Source organism: Toxorhynchites rutilus, chromosome 3 (assembly GCF_029784135.1).
Source record: "Toxorhynchites rutilus septentrionalis strain SRP chromosome 3, ASM2978413v1, whole genome shotgun sequence".
NCBI lineage: Eukaryota > Metazoa > Arthropoda > Insecta > Diptera > Culicidae > Toxorhynchites > Toxorhynchites rutilus.
In genome coordinates, this window is record NC_073746.1 from 271,846,070 (window position 1) to 271,864,361 (window position 18,292).

The 18,292-nt window shown below is 37.3% G+C and overlaps 1 protein-coding gene across 2 annotated transcripts; it reads left to right on the forward strand.

The window, feature by feature from the left end:
• The first annotated feature begins 4,882 nt into the window (after positions 1 to 4,882).
• Positions 4,883 to 12,025, forward strand: LOC129779687 (beta-1,3-glucan-binding protein-like). 2 transcript variants are annotated; one of them, XR_008743738.1, is made up of 5 exons: positions 4,883 to 5,368; positions 9,937 to 10,031; positions 10,100 to 10,254; positions 10,319 to 11,338; positions 11,396 to 12,025. XR_008743738.1 is itself a non-coding variant. In XM_055787317.1 (4 exons), the coding sequence occupies exons 1-4, from the start codon at positions 5,173 to 5,175 to the stop codon at positions 11,103 to 11,105; spliced, it is 1,233 nt and encodes a 410-aa protein (XP_055643292.1). In that variant the 5' UTR covers positions 4,883 to 5,172; the 3' UTR covers positions 11,106 to 12,024. The 2 variants fall into 2 exon arrangements, 1 of the variants encoding a protein (XP_055643292.1); XM_055787317.1 differs by having other exon boundaries at positions 10,319 to 12,024.
• Positions 12,026 to 18,292: the final 6,267 nt, after the last annotated feature.

An 18,292-nucleotide genomic window follows, 5' to 3' on the forward strand; every position in this document is an offset into this window, starting at 1 on the left:
TTCTCACTCTTAAAGCCTGTCCACGTTAAATTTCGGACACTTTTCTTTCAGTGTAGTTTATGAAACATTTCACTAATCAATGAAATATTTCATTTAAATGACAGCTGAAACCCTCCTCTTTATTTCGATGTCCAGCATGTTTACATTCTTCTTCAGTTTGGTAAAATGGTGTCGAATCAAGTGGAAGTACGCAAACGCATTTTGCGCGAACGGCAGCAAAATCCAACACTGTCGGTACTCGATCTCGCCATAAAGCTAAAACTGCCGAAGAGTACCGTGTTTAGTGTGTCCAAATCGTTCCCAGGAAAGTTCGTGAATTTTACAGACAACGTAATTAACATCGAAGTAAGCTTTCCTTGTTTTAGATATAAGTATATTTTATTGAAATAAACAATCGGTTTTGTTGTATTACGTTGTATTTTTGTTTATTTTTTTTTCCATTTCGTTTATTTGTAAGGCTCAATCGCATAAGCTTTGCGGAGCCGCTAACTCAAGTTTTGTTTATACAAAAATTTCATCTTAAATCTATGTTTAGTAGGTTTCGACCGATTACTCGCGGTTTACTCGAGGTTAGAGGGGCAACAAGTATTTTTGTTTTACTGGCATCATCTTGGTGTCCGAAATTTAACGTGGACAGGCTTTATAGATTGAGGCCTGGGTAAGAATTCATGTATAAATAATCATGATTCTTGCCCAGGAAGTCAGTTTAAATCCTCAATTCAATTAAGTTCACCAAACGAGTCAATTCAATTCGTGTCATATTTGCGTGAAGTTCAAATCCCTTATCAAACAGATCAATTCGGAAAGCAATTGTTAAACATCAGGTTCAATTCATTCCGAGAAACAAGATCAATCCTAAGTTCGGAAAGCAATTCTCGCGTTACTTTTGAAAAGGTCTAATGTAACATTTTCGCCAACTCGAGAAAAACGAAGTTGAAGACCCGAACATTATTTCGCGAATTTTTTTAAAAGCTATCGATCTTTATCACTGTTTTCACCACTAGCTGTCAAGAATAACTCCGTAAGACCCATCGTAACTGTTGTTCCGTGATTTGAGATTAAGGTTGAAGCCTCGGAGCGAAAAATAATACATTGGACGTTTTGACTGCCCGCGTTTGCACATTGGACATATTACGTTGCACTATAAGAATTTGAAACTAACTAATAAACAACAATCCAAATATCAGCATTTCGTTCTAAAGACTAATTATTATTGTTTTCACTCGTTGAATTGCTCTGAAATCGATAACAACACCTGTAAGAAACAAATTCCAAAATGACCGAAGTACCACTGCGAATTTTTTTTTTTTATCTTCGCTTATTTTTCGTCGGCCTATTTCCGCCACTTTAGTGCCAATCACCGACATCAGGGAGGCGACTCCACCTGTTCCTACCTATCAGACTCAACAACTCATGAGCCGGGCCAACTTCTTTTACTTCCGCTCCGGAGGAAGACGTAACCAGAGATTTTTCGCCTCAGAAAATCCCAACGACGCCAGCTGGGATTGAACCCAGGCCGATCGGATTGTGAGGCTGTTACGCTAACCATACAACCACTGGCGCCGTCCACTGCGAATTGTTTTGAATGCTTTGTTACTTCGGACGTTTCGGCCGTCGGAGGAAAGTGGCGTCCGAAGTAACAGCCGGGTGCTTAAAATCCGAATCTGTACATTGGATATTTTTTGTATCGGCGACAAAAAGATGAAGAAGCTGAACGATTGTTTTTGTAATACATTCAATGATTGAAAACTAATAGCGTACATCCATTAACTCGATTTGTTTACATTTGTTACATTCAAAAGTTACGCGAGAATTGTTCCAAATCCGAAATCCTCGATCAGCGTTGGCAACCTGGCGCCACGCACGGAATAAGGTAAAACCACGAGAGATCCCAAATCCGAAAAGAAGTACACAAGCTTCGCTCAGGCGGACCATTCTGGAGCCGTCAGATCCCGAAGTTTTGCGTCTACCCTAGTCGGGTTTACCCGGAATAGGGGTTTAGCCCATAAGACAATAATCGTCAAGACTCGCAAAATCCAAGGAAGAAGTTCCCTTGGATAACATAAGTGGCTCCAGAGAGGAGGAGCCAGACCAAACTTTCGATCGAAACAATTTTGGTAGCTCAAGAGGAGCAGAAAGTCAACAAAGACTGCCAATTTAGAGAATTTCGATTCCTTAGACAACAAACGGCTTATGATGATAGTCAATTTTAAGCTCCGTGTCACATGAACAAGTTACGGAAGCCAAATTAGGCAATTTCCCATTCATGTTTGATAGCATTTTCACCTGCGCCAGACCTATTGCGGAATGTGATTCTGAAATTGAGCTTAATTTCTCGTGCTCTGAGGCAACGGCAGGAAGAAATCCGTTCACTTGTTCAGGATCAAAAGTCCACTTGGAAGATTGTAATCACCTAAAACGCCGACACAGTCAGACTCCATTGCGTGGCTAGAGATTTGTTTAACAGCGTTCGCATATTGGTAATACGACTCAAGACTCGAGTACTGTCGTGTGTAGATGATGCATTCTGCGATCTGTTCCAGATTTTCCCTATCACAAACAGCTACTGAGTTACAGTTTACCAGCTTGAGTGCGGAGCAAATGACAAAAATGCGGATGAGTTTGGATATATTTATATGGGCTGATGGATGGGTGCAAAAATCATCGAAAAATGGATTAGCAATATGCGATAGAATCTAGATTTTTTTCATTTTGTACCCCCAATATATTAATTGAGTGAGGTTCATAAATTCGCTGTTATTTATATTTTGAATATCAAAAGCAACAAATTGATATTTATCACTTTCGAAACGATATTCATTCTGGCATTGATTTTGAGTCAAAGCTCAAAAATAAATAAAATAGTCTGACTGGACCATTTAGAGAACAAAAGCGCCAGAGTTTGATGAAACGAACTTTGCAAGAAATCGCGCAGGATTTTGTTTGGCGAGACGGTAACAACGGCATAAATAAAAACCAACCGCACACAGCTGCCGCAGGTTGAAAGTAAACAACAGCTGATATTCAATTGACTAAAATGAAATTCAATTCTGGCATCTTGAATAATCAAGATGAAAATGACTCTGGGTGGAAAAATGAGCTTCAAAACATATGGAAGAACAAAAGTTCATTTGCTCTTATTCACTGGTTGTCTGGATATGTCATTTTGATTTTCGTTTGGAATATATAGGTTTTCGATGCAACCTAGCCCGAAAATCTATGCATTTGAGCTTAGCGAAGATGATTTTTTTCAACAATGTTTTGCGGTTTTTCGCAGATATAACCCACCTTTAGCTTCTTTTTGAAATACACGTGCGTCAAGATTAGGTTGATCAAATCTTGATCGATCCACCTTTGTTTTTGAAGCTGTGCAATTGTTATGGCAATGAGCCATTAAGTTTTTGTTGTGTATCCTATGTGGACTTCAGTACCGGAAAATTAATTTAGCAGCTGTGTACTGTTTAGTTTGAGAATTCTTTCCTCCACTGCATATAGAACGGAATCCAAACATGGTAACCACCTACTAACAATGTGCTATTTGAGTGACAACTCATCTGCAGTCGAATGATGTTTCTCTCCTCAGCAGAATGTCCGTTTTATAACGTGACGCATCATCCGCACGGAGCATCGCCTTCCTCCTGACACATCAATAGAACACGGGTTATGACGGTTATACAAATTTATAGCGTGCCATAATGTTTTATCCGTGTCAATGTTTCATCAACCTTGTCACCTATCACGTACCTAGTAGCTTGAACACGGTACCCTCCGTGGAGTGCCCCAAGTTATTCCCTATTTTTACGACGGTTCAAATCGCCGTGGGAATTGCCATAAATTCATATACACTTTTGCGTTTTCGTGGGAGGCAGGATTGGGTTTGGGACGGGGAAAATTTTGCACAAACATCAAGTAAAAGTGCGGAACGGTTGACGACCGGCGGTACGGTTTATTTCGTTGTTTCTGCTGTTTCGACGGGACCTAGACCAATATAAATCTACGTGGGGTTATAACTGGCGATTGACGACGAAACACTTCGGTCTGACACACGGTGATGGGAAGATTTATGTTCTCACTTTCTTCATAAAATGCGAGAGGATGAAAAAACGGATTCGCATTCGCGAGATTGTTTGCAGCTTGCAACGGCTTTGTTTCTTAGTCGGATTGAATTATGATGGGAATCGAGGGTGACAGAAGCGTTCCGCTTTGCTTTCCAATGGATCACTCGTTATAAGATTTGAGGAGGTGCGTTGACCATATCACTTTATGATTGCGACGACGAGTATGTCAAAATATGATTATTGGCGAAATTTCATGGGAAATTTGTATTTCCAGAACTCATTGAACATCTATATCCCGAGAGAGACTTGATCTTTGCTATAACATATTGCCATCACAATTCTCGCAAGGTTCTACTGAACCAATTTCCTCATTCGCAGGGCACTTCTTTTTCTAGTTCCCATAGGATGTCGCACCTTGTTCAACTATGAATTAGTTAAGTTGCTAATTTGAAGTATCTAACACGTTAAGCTCCGCCCGAGACTTTGAACTTTTGGTTAGACGAGCGTTGATCACTGGGATTGACAATTACAAAGTAAGCAAATGAAATTTGGATGTATTACAGAATGTGACTATTTTCTAGTTGAACTTCTGGGACTGGGACCGATACTGATGATATCGTGTAAACGCTTTCGACGCGGATTCAATAGAAAAGCGCAACAAGAACTCAATGGGGCTCAACGTGTCAGACGAATGCTATTCTCATTTTTGGCGAGCTCATTGTGACTCAAAACAAAGCCTCGTTTCCACACGTTTCGGACAGCTCGCTACCCGATGCTCGACAGAACTTTTCCCACCAGTTTCATTGTTCTAAAAAACAAATGTATTTTCTCATTTTCCCTTCTACCATCTGTAGAGATGAACTACAGAAGCGTGGGTTTTGACAGACTACCTGTAGGAACTATTAGCGCCTGAACAGCTTTTCCGGACAGTGTCGTGATTGATTGTCGCAGCATATCACCGTTTCATGGAGGGTTATAGAGCCGCAAAAAAAAAACGCACAGATGTAGATTCAAATGTCGTAAATCAGTGCACATGGATTTTTCACCTCTGATGGCGAGGATGAGCTGAGAAGGCGGTTGCAGTGATTGATTTCGACAGTAGTTCGGCTATAAAATGGAACTGGGGTCGATAGGTAACCGACAGATAGTACTCTATAGTGCCAACGTGATGATGAAATCGTTTTTTGTGGATCTTTGTGCGATATTTGTGTTCATCCTGAGGGTGAAAGAAGCCATTTCCGGAAAAACTAGCTCCAGTTCGAAATGTGAAAAATCTCTGACGACTGCGAGCGGATCGAAAGCTCCCGTGGGTAAGGTGTTTCGTTTGTATGTCCATAACATTTACGTGGGAACGTGTTTACGTGTTTAAGAATGATATTGATTGTCGAATGTGGGTTTGGCATCTCCAAAGTATTTCTTCGCAAAATAAAGCATATCCTCGAAACTAAGCCCGGTTACAAAGGAAAGACTGAATATTTGCTTGTCGTGTTTTGTGTCGAATGTATTCCATCAGTACACGTTGATCAAATTATGTCTGTCAAAAAGAGTTAAATATTTGGCCTCGGCCAAATATCCGTTAGAAGCCAGCACTAGCTATTGGAAGGTTTTTATGACATTATACAGGTTACCGAAACGGATTCTAGAACGTTGTATGACGAGATGGTTGTTCAAGAGGGACAAAATTGCATACCAAATTCATTTGATTGGCTATAGAGCTGATGGAGCAAGGACATTACTTCACTACCTTGACGCTTTGCTTAAAAGAGATTGTCCATCGTTTTTCAATATGAAGTGTATTTGCTATAGTTCTACCTTATGCTCTTCGTATGCATATACAACCATTCCATGTCAAACCGATATAGTGGTTTTCAGATTTCTATGAAAAGAGGTAGTTTTGTTGTTTATTGGAAAATATTAGACCCGTATTTTTTTATTTTTTCGTTAGGGTGACCATTTCAATTTTAGGATGGTCCGAAAAATCAATTTTTTCACATTTTTGCCAAAATGACTTTCTTCAAAAATTCATATCTTTCGAACCACTGGACCAATTCAGACGATCGACATATTATTAAATTAGAGCCAATTAGCTAGTTTATTCTGGAAAAAAACATTATTCCTACAAAATTTCGATTTTGTTTTCGTCATTATTGATCGTTTTATGTTTTTTATAGTTCACATGGTTTCGAAGCGAAGGGCGCTATATTTTTTATATTTTTTCTTGAAACCTGACATTTTTGTTACATGAAATATCCAAAAACCTCTTTCAGCGCTCTATAATTATTTGTTTTTCGGCATCTTACTCCTATATTTTCTAACTCCGCTGCAACATCATTTTAAGCAATTTCTAGTGAGCCTTCAATTACTCGATTTTTACTCCATTGTACCTATTACAAGTTTGATTTTAACCTTAATGTTGAAATATTATATTTTTTTAAATAAATCATATAAATACGAGAGTACTAGAGTCTAAGATTGTATATAATCGAATCATATATATTCGAGTCTGTATAAAAATGAAGTCCGATGTTTTACTTCAGGAATCCGGTTTTGTTATTGTGGTTTTAGTTGAAAACCTGACCAAGGAATAAATTTGACTCTCGTTGGTTTGCGCATGCGACCTACGTTTTGCAAGGAAAGGGCTCACAAACTTTTGTTTACAAATGGTGTTAGGCCGTTTTGTATTGTTGTTTCAGAATTTGAATGTCCTTGTACTTCTATTTGTGAACTATTGCTGTATTTGTCTGAAAATAGTATGCTTGAACATCTGTTCAGAATTTGAACCACGCGTCCAAACATAATTCAAATTCCGAACACTTCTTTAATACTAATTTGGATGAATATTTCTGCATAAAAGATCATTTTTTCATCCATTCATAGTAGATTCGTATACTTTCTAACACTTCACATGAAAAAAGCAAACAAAATAGTTAAAAAAAACTATAAAAACTAAAAAATTAACGATACTTGTGTTTCACGGAATTTGCTAAGCAAACATTTTATCACTGGCTTTGACTGTCATTTTTATAAATGCTTGGTATTATAAATTGAGTATTGATACCTGTAAATGACGTTGAAATGAAGCCTATACCAAAACAGCCATTCCATACCAAACCGATATAGTGGTTTTCAGATTTTCGTATAAATTGGTAGTTTTGTTCTTTATCGCAGAACATTTGACCCGTATTTTTTATTTTATCATTAGGGTGACCATTACCATTTTAGGGTTGTCCGAAAAATCAACTTTTTCCCCTTTTTTTTCTTTCTAAAAATGATTTTTTTCAAAAATTCAGAACTTTTGAACTACTAGACCGATTTAGTTGATCGATATATCAAAATAAGGCCAATCACCTGGTCTTTTTTGTTTGAATGTTTTAGCGATCTACAAAATTATTCGAATGTGATCGATAAAAAGAACGAATGAAGCGATTCCAACGAAAGTTGATATGATCTTTTATGATGTAATGTATTTCATTAAGGTATCTGATATGTTTGATCTCTCAGAAGTTAAATGTAAAGAGAAAAAAAGTAATAGATTTTTGTCGTAAAGTTGAAAAATGAAATAAGGAAAATAAATATTCGTATCGTTCAAATGCTGTCTCGTTGGAGTAAAAAACGCGCTTCTCTCTTTCGATATGCACGGCTAAATTTGTAACTGCTGGGTCTCATTCAAGAATTGGGAAACCAACGATACGACAGACAACAATGGATGGAACGATACATCATTCTTATTTGGAACCGAATTACTTCGTTGTTGTCATTCAATCGAGGAGTATTCACAGCGGTATTCTAATTTAGAATCACAGCCATATTGCCACTTTCTTTATCCACGGGCTTGCAAATGTATTAATTGCTATTTGCTCAGTTGAGGCGAATATGGTACTACTCATCGATTTTTAATTTCAATGTCTGCGTTGTTGATATTCGTGAATGACATCATCAGTATTTATTCGTTGATATATTAGATATTCGCCTACGCTTGCGATCGTGTCGTTGGTGAAATCTCCAGGAAAACGCTTTGTATATATTCCATCTATCATGCAAGGCGATAAAGGTTTCGAATCACCGCATGGACCATACATCATTATTGTCGTAACAGTATCGAACAGTTATTCATATTCCGGAATCCTATTGGTTTGAAACTCGATCGAATTTCACGATCACTTGATATCGTTTAAATACATAGAAGACATAGTCCTAACCCTAACCTCACTTTTTTGTCTACAAATTTCCTTGCATTTCCACCAAAATTTTCTACATATCATAAAATCATCGTCAGGCACAATTTTCGTTCAAGATTTACCCCCGAATTGCAGAGAATGTGTTGCTTTTTCACATCGAACACATTTTTGATATGTAGAATTAACTTTCATTCAAATTGGTTGAAAAGCGTGTTTATTCCTCCCGAATATCCATTTTGCATTTTTGCTTCACAGAAACGGAATACGGATCTCAATGTTGTCTATGTCGAATTGCGTCGCAAGGTTGACCTATTTGCACAATTCAATCGGAATTCAGAATGCAAAATTGCAATCCGTTCGGATAACTTTGACTCTGATGCTGTTACGGCGTTGTTCATGATAACGTTTTCCAAGTGAATGTATTCCTCCTCAAGCCACTTATGTTGATTAGGTCGTAGGAATCGCAGTCGTTCGTTCTCTACCTTCGCGTACATGTCGACCATGAATTGTTGATACAGCTCACGACATTATATAATGACATCATATATACATTCAGACATCAGAAATACATCATAAAACACATCGAGCGCACTCCTTTATTTTATTCGTCTGATATAGCTATTCATAAATATTATATCAAAATGAATAATGATGTTCATAATGAATGGAGTACCTGTGGTAGGGTCACGTTGTCTTATGTTTGTGCAATATTCATCTTGTTCTTTGAGAACGGTCGGGGATTTTTCGTCAAAAATATTTCTTCTGACTTGCATTGTGCCCATTCTAGAGCTTGTCACTCAGAATACATTCAAGGCGTGTTGTTTGATATAGAAATCTCAACTAAGTACTACTAAAAATAATGCAAGTAATACTACGATGAGAAGGCGAACGTTGGGAACGTTAGTGCTATTGAAGAAGAACATGAAGAGAGTCGTATGAACGATGTGCGTCAACGATGAATTCCAGATTATTGTTTTTTCTTCGAATCACAATTTCTCGCGTCATTGTGCAGACACCTTTCATGATTTTAGTAACGTTTGCGCACTGAATCTAGACACGCGCTCTCCAGCAGATGTTTTATTAGAATTGATGACAATAACGTGGCTGTCATTTTGTAAATCGAGCAAGTGTGATTAAAATGTTTCAATAATTCGTTGTGCTCATTCAAGAATACTTCCAGCTCGCCGGCGATATGCCTGGCCTTAGACGAAGTGAGATTACTTGCGAATGTGTGGGTGAAAGTTCGATCTAGCGCCATCTGTCATTTAACTAAATAAATAAATTCGTTCTGTTTGAAAAGGACCGAAGTTTAATTATTTGAATATTGTTTGTACAAAACTACTAAAATCGCGTTTAAAAATAGGGCATGTGGGTTTAAATTTGTGAAAAATATTCAGATTTGTTTCTGTATAGAGTCACTTTAATCGGTATCAAATATTTAGTAATCGGTATCCCAGCGGTACCGTATATAGTTTACAACCTATTCTCATGCTTACCAAGTTACCAAGACACAAGTGTAAGTGAACTATTTTCAAAATTATTAAACGGAGTGATCAGGTACGTTAATAAATTAATTCGGAAGCTGATATAAATTTAAGGGCGTAGTTCAACTTAGGAAAACATTACCTAACATCAACCATTTTTGTCAGATTTATTTTATATTTATGATCATCATTAAACCAACGTATTTTACCCCACAGGGTCGTATTGTCCGGGAGATCTGATCTTTGAGGATACGTTCGATAGCTTTGATCTAGACACTTGGCAGCACGAGAACACGTTAGCCGGAACCGGTGTAACTTCAACATCCATGCACCTAACTCCACTAGCAAAGTTATTGTATCTCTGTATTTTTTTCAACAGGACGGCGAATTCCAATGGTTTACGAACAATCGGTCCAATTCGTTCGTGAAGGAGGGGAATCTGTACATTCGGCCAACCCTGACGGTAGACGAATATGGAGAAGCATTTCTCAGGTCCGGTGTGCTCAACATCCATGGCGGATCACCCGCTGATCAGTAGTGTTTCCAGAATAACATATGCATCCGATCTGCTTCTAAAGAACATTAAAATCGTTTCCAGATGCACGAAGCAAAGCTTGCATGGTTGCGAACGTATCGGAACCCACGCCAAAATCTTAAACCCGGTGAAGAGCGCAAGTCTTCGTACCGTGGACACGTTTGCGTTTAAGTATGGTAAAGTGGAAATAAGCGCCAAGCTGCCGGCAGGGGATTGGTTGTGGCCAGGCATATGGTTTCTGCCAAAGGTCGATGCATATGGTGGTTGGCCGGCTTCGGGTGAGATCGACCTGCTCGATTCGAAAGGGAATCGAGATCTCATAAAGAGCGGAGTCAACGTTGGCACCGAGCAGGTGACTTCCAAGCTTCAGTTTGGTCCCAATCACGCCCACAACGCAGGCATCACGGCGGGCTTCGCCCGTAATTCTGAGGCCGGCAAGGGTTACCATACCGGGTTTAACCGTTATCAGATGGAGTGGACTCCGGATCATGTGACGTTTAGCATTAACGATATTGAGACGGGTACGGTTAGCAGCGGGACGGGCTTCTGGGCACGGGGTAACTTCGACGTGAACTCACCGGGGATGGATAATCCCTGGCGATTTGGAAGCATCATGGCACCATTCGATCAGGAGTTTTACTTCAAAATAATGCTGGCGGTTGGAGGAAGTGATTATTTCTCGGATGACGAAATAAATCCTACGAAAAAAGCCTGGATCAATGGAACGCCACACCCGATGACAGATTTTTGGAACGCCAGGAATGACTGGTTGCCGACCTGGAAGTTGGAGGAGAACGAGGCCCGTGATGCATCTCTGTTGTTAGATTACGTGCGAGTTTGGGCTCTGTAGGGAAACCGTCCACTGATTAGTGACAGATGCATCGGTGTTTCTGTAGTAGTAGTAGTAGTAGTAGTTGTCAAATAGAACACATCATCAGTGAATAAAAACAGAGCGAAACACAATTGCGTTGCATGATTTTCAACAAAAATGAAGCGATACGTTATCTCACAGTCGGATTTTCCAAAATGATCGGAGAACAAAGATCAGAGCAGCTTCACCAATGACGAGGTCAAAGTCGTGAGGTTTTTATGTTTAATAATTATCATTTATCACTAATCCGCCGCACAGTTCAATGGTAGATCGTGCCGAATTGTGTATTCATAGCCGAACAGTGGGGACTCTCTAAATATCAAACATGTCGAACAGTGGGGACTCTCTAAATATCAAACATGTCGAACAGAGGGCGACTTTTCTGATGCCGATCGGAGCAATGAGTTTCCACTGTAGCTGCTGCAAGCCAAGTAGCGTGCTTGAGTGTCGGTGATTCCCAACAATTCTCAGCGGGAAAAAAAGCGATCAACGGACATCGGATCGTGTGTGGTGAAGAGTGTGGGTATTTGCGTTTGACTCATAATCCGATTGGAAGGCGCGGAAGCGGATTACTGCAGGCTGTGGCAAACGCGTCACGGTTATTACGTTCGGCGGAAGATTGTAAACAAAAAATCACAATTCGATCTACCTATGTTGTCTGAGCGATGCACGGTTGGCAGTTAACTTGATTTTCGAACGTTGTGACATGAAAAGTGAAAGCAATTATTCCACAAATCAATAATTGATGACAACCAATGCTCACCCTTTTATGAATTTCAGTTATTTTGTGAAAAATGATAAGGAACAAATTGTAATAAATTTGTGATAACCAATGTCGATAGTTAGACTATTGGTTGTTAGATAAACTTTATGTCTAGAAGCGATCTGTTCCAGATGGTGGATATTCGTGAAAATCGTTATATCACAGTTCTTATTTTCTTCCAATAAACTCAACTATCTTATTAGTCATGGAAAGCCTCATCGATGTAACTCACTAGGTTATCTGATTGTAGATCGCGGATTGACTTGCTATTGAATTGTAGGCATCATTATTACTACACTCGAGATCAGAAAATGGTAATCCGAAACAGAAGATCTATTTCAAACTATTCTAGGGGTAGGGGGGGATGGCTCAAACAATGGCGGAAAACGTATGTTCATAATATCCATTCAAGTACCATCTTCAAGGATTGTAATAAGTACCGTTCTGAATCATATTTAGGACAACATCATATTTTAGACACTTTGTTCTAATATCTTGAAATGCTTAATGCACTATATCATCAGTAAATTTAATATCACTTTAATATCAATTAATATCACAATTGCTTCTTTAGAGTTATCCCTTGGTTTCACTATCATTTCATATGAGAACTACATTTGCATTATAACATAATCGGCAAAAATCTGATAACACTACTCACTATCGTTTGTGTTTGACGTTTGCTTTGCGTGAGCACGTAGAATATACCCGTTCGTCAATATTTAAATTCCTCCCGTGTTTCATCAGTTCTCATCGTTAACAGTTATTGTGATTGCTCGGTAAGTGTTTCGCAGTTGACTATAAAATATAATGAAGTGTAATGTAATTTTCGTTCAAAAATTTACAAAATAAAGTGTCCGAAATTTGAATCGAACTTTTTCCCTACACTCAAAATTGATTTTTAGCTCATGTTTTGTCATCTCAAGTTATTACATAAAATGAGCTTAAAAATTACAGAAAATGCCATGACTCACAAATACTGGTAAGTATTTGTAAAAATATATATATATATATATATATATATATATATATATATATATATATATATATATATATATATATATATATATATATATATATATATATATATATATATATATATATATATATATATATATATATATATATATATATATATATATATATATATATATATATATATATATATATATATATATATATATATATATATATATATATATATATATATATATATATATATGGTACGGCAGTATAAGATTAATACGAGCGAGCGAAACCAAGGACACGTTTCAAATAAGCACGCATTACTGGTGGATGTAGTTCTTCTTCATGCTGGAAAGTGTTTTCTAAGAGTAAAATTAGAAAACACTTCTCAACTTCAATTTGTAATGAGATGTAATATTATCACGCTTCTGCGTAACAGCATCATTAGCTATGTGGATAGCGTGGTCGTGTAAAACAATATCCAGCCGGCCTTGGTTCGATCCCCGTTGACGCCGTTTGAACGTTTTTGTGTGTGCTATCCCAAAAAAAATGAAGAAAGAAAAACAGGAAGAGGGTTATATCTATGGTATAACCGCAAGGGTGACGTAGGACTATCGTTGATTTAGAAATCATTTGTTTGAAGTTGAATCTAAATCCATTCTGAATGAATGAATAAATGAATATTTGGGGGACTTCGTAAACAAGAGCGTTACGTTTGAGGCACAAGGTTTTATGCATCCAATATAGGATACGAAAAACCTTGTTCTGAAGAATAATCTTCAGAAGCTTTCCTGCTAACTGCACTTGATTGACAAATCACAAACTCAAATGTATTATATGGATATTTTATGGATAGAAAACATTAAAATAAACTCTTTCGCTTGAATGTAATTTTCAATTCCAAGGGGAACTGGCAGATTATTTTCAGTAACGATTAGTTATTTCCACATTTTCCTCGATACTGGAAGCCCACCAGTGGTTAATACCAACTCGATAACCACCTGTTAATAGCACTTGATTGAAACATATTTGGTCACAGTGTTACATGGATAGAAAACATTCAATTAAACTCTTTCACATGAATATATTTTGAAAATTCCCAAAGGAACTGGCAGATTATTTTCAGTAACGATTAGATATTTCCACATTTTCTTCGATACTGGAAGCCCACCAGTGGTTAATGCCAACTCGATAACCACCTGTTAATAGCACTTGATTGAAACATATTTGGTCACAGTGTTACATGGATAGAAAACATTCAATTAAACTCTTTCACATGAATAAATTTTGAAAATTCCCAGAGGAACTGGCAGATTATTTTCAGTAACGATTAGTTATTTCCACATTTTCCTCGATACTGGAAGCCCACCAGTGGTTAATGCCAACTCGATAACCACCTGTTAATAGCATTGTTGATTGAAACATATTTGGTCACAGTGTAACATGGATAGAAAACATTCAATTAAACTCTTTCACATGAATATATTTTGAAAATTCCCAAAGGAACTGGCAGATTATTTTCAGTAACGATTAGATATTTCCACATTTTCCTCGATACTGGAAGCCCACCAGTGGTTAATGCCAACTCGATAACCACCTGTTAGCCGCGCGTGTATGTGTGTGTAGCGATGTCTTCCCAGGGAACCGTTTGTGGCATCACTCTCCTCCTGATAGATTCCCTTCTGGCCTAGGGTGCACAAACAGGCTCTTGGTGACACCGTTCATCCGCGCTTTCATGATAAATAAAGAGCTTCACCGCAACAGCGACAACATGCTCCAATCGCTGTTCAATTAGAACTGAGTGGATTTCCGAGCGCCGCTCGCTTATATACCGATTGGTGATTTCAATAGCCTGTTTTGAAAGCAATTTTAAGACTATTGAAACAGAGAAAACAGATAGACCGGATGGAGCAGAAAAAAAACTTGAAGAACTGAAAAAGACAAAAAAAGCTGGTACAAAAGAATAATGACAAAATAGATGTAACTATGTAACAAAAATTAAGAATCAAGATTCAAGCTCTGATGCCTTCAATTATTTTATTACTTTGAACAACAAACAACCTGAATTCAAATATATAATTATCATTGAAGCAATATAAGCCTTACGGTATTTTAAACCATGAAGCTACAAAGAAACATCAATAAACAACAAGCATTTTGGGAAAAATTTAAAAAATAATAAAAGAAGTTGAAGAAAATTATTTCAAGCCGTTGTTATTTTCGGATGTTGGATATATTATAGTACACTGCGTTTCACAACTATAGAACCACTCATTTTTTCTGAGTTTCCAGAGATGTGTAAGAAGTCGGTCGAATTGAAGCATATAGTGTAGAATATAATAAATATCTTCATTTAAAAGACTGGTCATTTGAACTTTATTGTTGTGTTCAGGCGCGAAACATTCAAAAAACAAAAAATCCAGTGTTTCATAACTATAGAACCAGATGGAAAAACTCTCACTCCTTTAGAAAATTAACGTCAATTTCACATGAACTATAATAAGCTTTTATTTCTTAGGTCATTTTCAGTTCTCAATCAGTTGAAAAAACCCATTCGAGGTGGTTTTGACCAAGCGACGCCATGTTGCAATGTGTAACTCGTTCTAGGCAGGGGATACTGCTCGTATAAGCTCTCCAAATCACTCATACTGCTTGTAAGCTACATCTACTACTCATACGATCACTCCTCATAAGTTCTTGACAGGGTTTAGATCTGGTAAACAAGCTGACTAGTCCAGAATTAGAAGCCCCCATTCAATAAACCATGCATTGACTTTCCGGATGTAATGAATTGATGTCAAATTACCCAATTAACACGGTGTTTTTTTATGCAAAAACAGAAGTAAATGGTTCTGGAGCACTTCTGACTGTACATTGGTGTTGATGGTAAGCTGCCTAAACCAAGCCTTTTTGAGAAAATTCTCCCCAAACCATAAAAATCCCATCTCCAAATCTGCGGGTCCAAAAACTAATGTGGAAGCTAATACCATGGGTTTCACTATTTCAGGAGAACTTCTCTAATGAAAAGAAATCCGATTTGAATAGAATTTCTTCATACTGGAAGGACTCACGGAACGTGTCATGTAATTTTTCAACTCGTAACTTTTCAGGCGGCAGTTTGATGGTTTGAGGAACATATTTTCAAAACGGCCTGGTTCAGATAGATTTCCGTCAACACCAATGTACAGTCAGAAGTGCAATGAAGTACTTCAGAATCATTGATTTCTGTTTTTGCATCAAAAACACCATGATAATCGGTTAATTTGACATCAATTCATACCATCCGGGAAGTCAAGGCAATGTTTATTGAATAGGGGCTTCAGAATCTTGACTGGTCAGCTTGTTTGCCAGATAAAAACTCGATCGATATCTTATGAGGGGTGATCGTACGAATAGTAGATGCAGCTTACAAGCAGTATGAGTGCTTAAACGAGCATTATCCTCTGCGTAGAACAAGATATTCACTACAACATGGCGAAACTTGGTCGAAACCACCTCGAATGGGTTATTTGATATGATTGAGAACTAAAGATGACCTATGAATTAGAAACTCATTGTAATTCATGTGAAATTGATGTTAATTTTGTAAAGGAGTGAGAGTTTTTCTATCTGGTTCTATAGATATGAAACACTGGAATTTTAGTTTTTTGAATGTTTCGCACCTGAACTCAAAAATAAACTTCAAATGGGCAGTCTTTTAAATGAAAATAGTTATTATATTCTACACTAAATACTTCAATTCAACTGATTTCTTACATATCTCTGGAAACTCAGAAAAAATGAGTGGTTATATAGTTGTGAAACGCAGTGTATTAGTAATTGTACAGATATTTAAATTGTGCTTAAAACCACAAGAAACCGTTATGCAAATAAAGTGTCCGAAATTAGAATTCGATCTGTCCGAAATTTTTGTTTTTTTATAAATAGTGTTCGAAGTTTGATTCTTATTCGCTTCATTTGAAAAGCATTTTATTCGATGATTTTTTATGCTTTCAATTAAAAAGGTACCAAATTAAAAAGCTTAAAGGCATATTGAAATAATTTATTAAAAATATCAATCAAATAATACCTGTGCATAAAGTTTAGATCTGTTTCCTGCATCATATGCCTTAAGCGTCCGAAATATGATTCAGAACGGTACACTCATTTATTGCCGGTCTAAGCTTTAAACATATATATCAGTAAAGAGAAAATGGAACAGATGACCCAATGTCATCCCTCGGGATCGACTATACGGAATTATAAATTTTTGTTGTTACGGCCTAGATTGAAGAAAACACAAATTTAACATTCAACACTTTATTTGAGGAAATCTATAAAAGAACACTGAGTAATAACAAGAAAAACAAGACACCTAATTAACTATTTAAAACCAGAAACCACCCTAGGCGTTCATGTTTTTGATGCCAACATCTAGAGAGATGCATGCGGTTTTGAACACTGTTTGACCCCTACTGACAGCTATATCACTTGAGATGCATACACTTTTAAAGTTTGGAGAGATAGGCGGTAGCAGGACCCTGTTTAAAACACACACAATGTCGCGCCTGAAAATAAAACAATTATATTTACATTTATTCTTAAAGCGTCAACAGTCTTTACATAAGTGCTCTAATGATCGAAACCTAACTACTAATCTACAAATACTTTTTAAAGCTAACCTATGTAACTTGTAAACTAAATCTATGTGAGGACTACAGAATACAGATCTTTAAGGAACGAACGAGAAAGATGAGAATCGAAACAGGAACTCCATCGGTTAAATACACGACCAATAAATACAAATACACGATGACGAATGAAAATCGACTCTCCTCTCAGTGGCTTTGCTTCGACTAGGCCTACTTCGGCATTCGCCGTCAATATGCATTGAATTGACTAGAAATGAATTGACGAGAATTAAGTCCGAGGATGACTGATGAACTATTCTAGCAAATGGTCATTCTAAATGAAGTGACTAATGAATACAAATCTGCCTCTTCATTCACTCTGACTTGAATTCACACTACTTCTCCCACTGACATGAATCGCGTTCCCCGCGTACAAATTCATATTTTAACGTCCATATAAGGTGAAACGAAACCTTGATTTCAGATGCACAAATACCCACCGTGAACTCAAACCAACGAACTTAGACAATTACCAGGTATGCTATAAAGGTCCACGTGTTAGTGTTAGTAAAAAGAAAAGTAATTCTAAACAACATTTCAGTTCACTTTGTCTCCGAGTTCAATTTTGTGAAAAAAAAATGCAAAAAACGGGTTTTATATTAACAAAATACACAAATTTGTCAGTGTTTCTGAACACAACACTGCACGCTACTTTATATGTGTGAATAATTTTCCTGTACACATATCAAAAATATCTAGCTCACTTGTATAGTATATGTCAAACTACGTTGAACTACAACATCGATACTTGCATACGTGATACACGA

Bases quoted from the DNA above. Each gene is read 5' to 3' on its own strand.
- LOC129779687 (XM_055787317.1), top strand. From the start codon at position 5,173: ATGGAACTGGGGTCGATAGGTAACCGACAGATAGTACTCTATAGTGCC. The intron at 5,369-9,936 runs GTAAGGTGTTTC...TTTACCCCACAG, and splicing joins CGGATCGAAAGCTCCCGTGG to GGTCGTATTGTCCGGGAGAT. The intron at 10,032-10,099 runs GTAACTTCAACA...TTTTTTCAACAG, and splicing joins ACACGTTAGCCGGAACCGGT to GACGGCGAATTCCAATGGTT.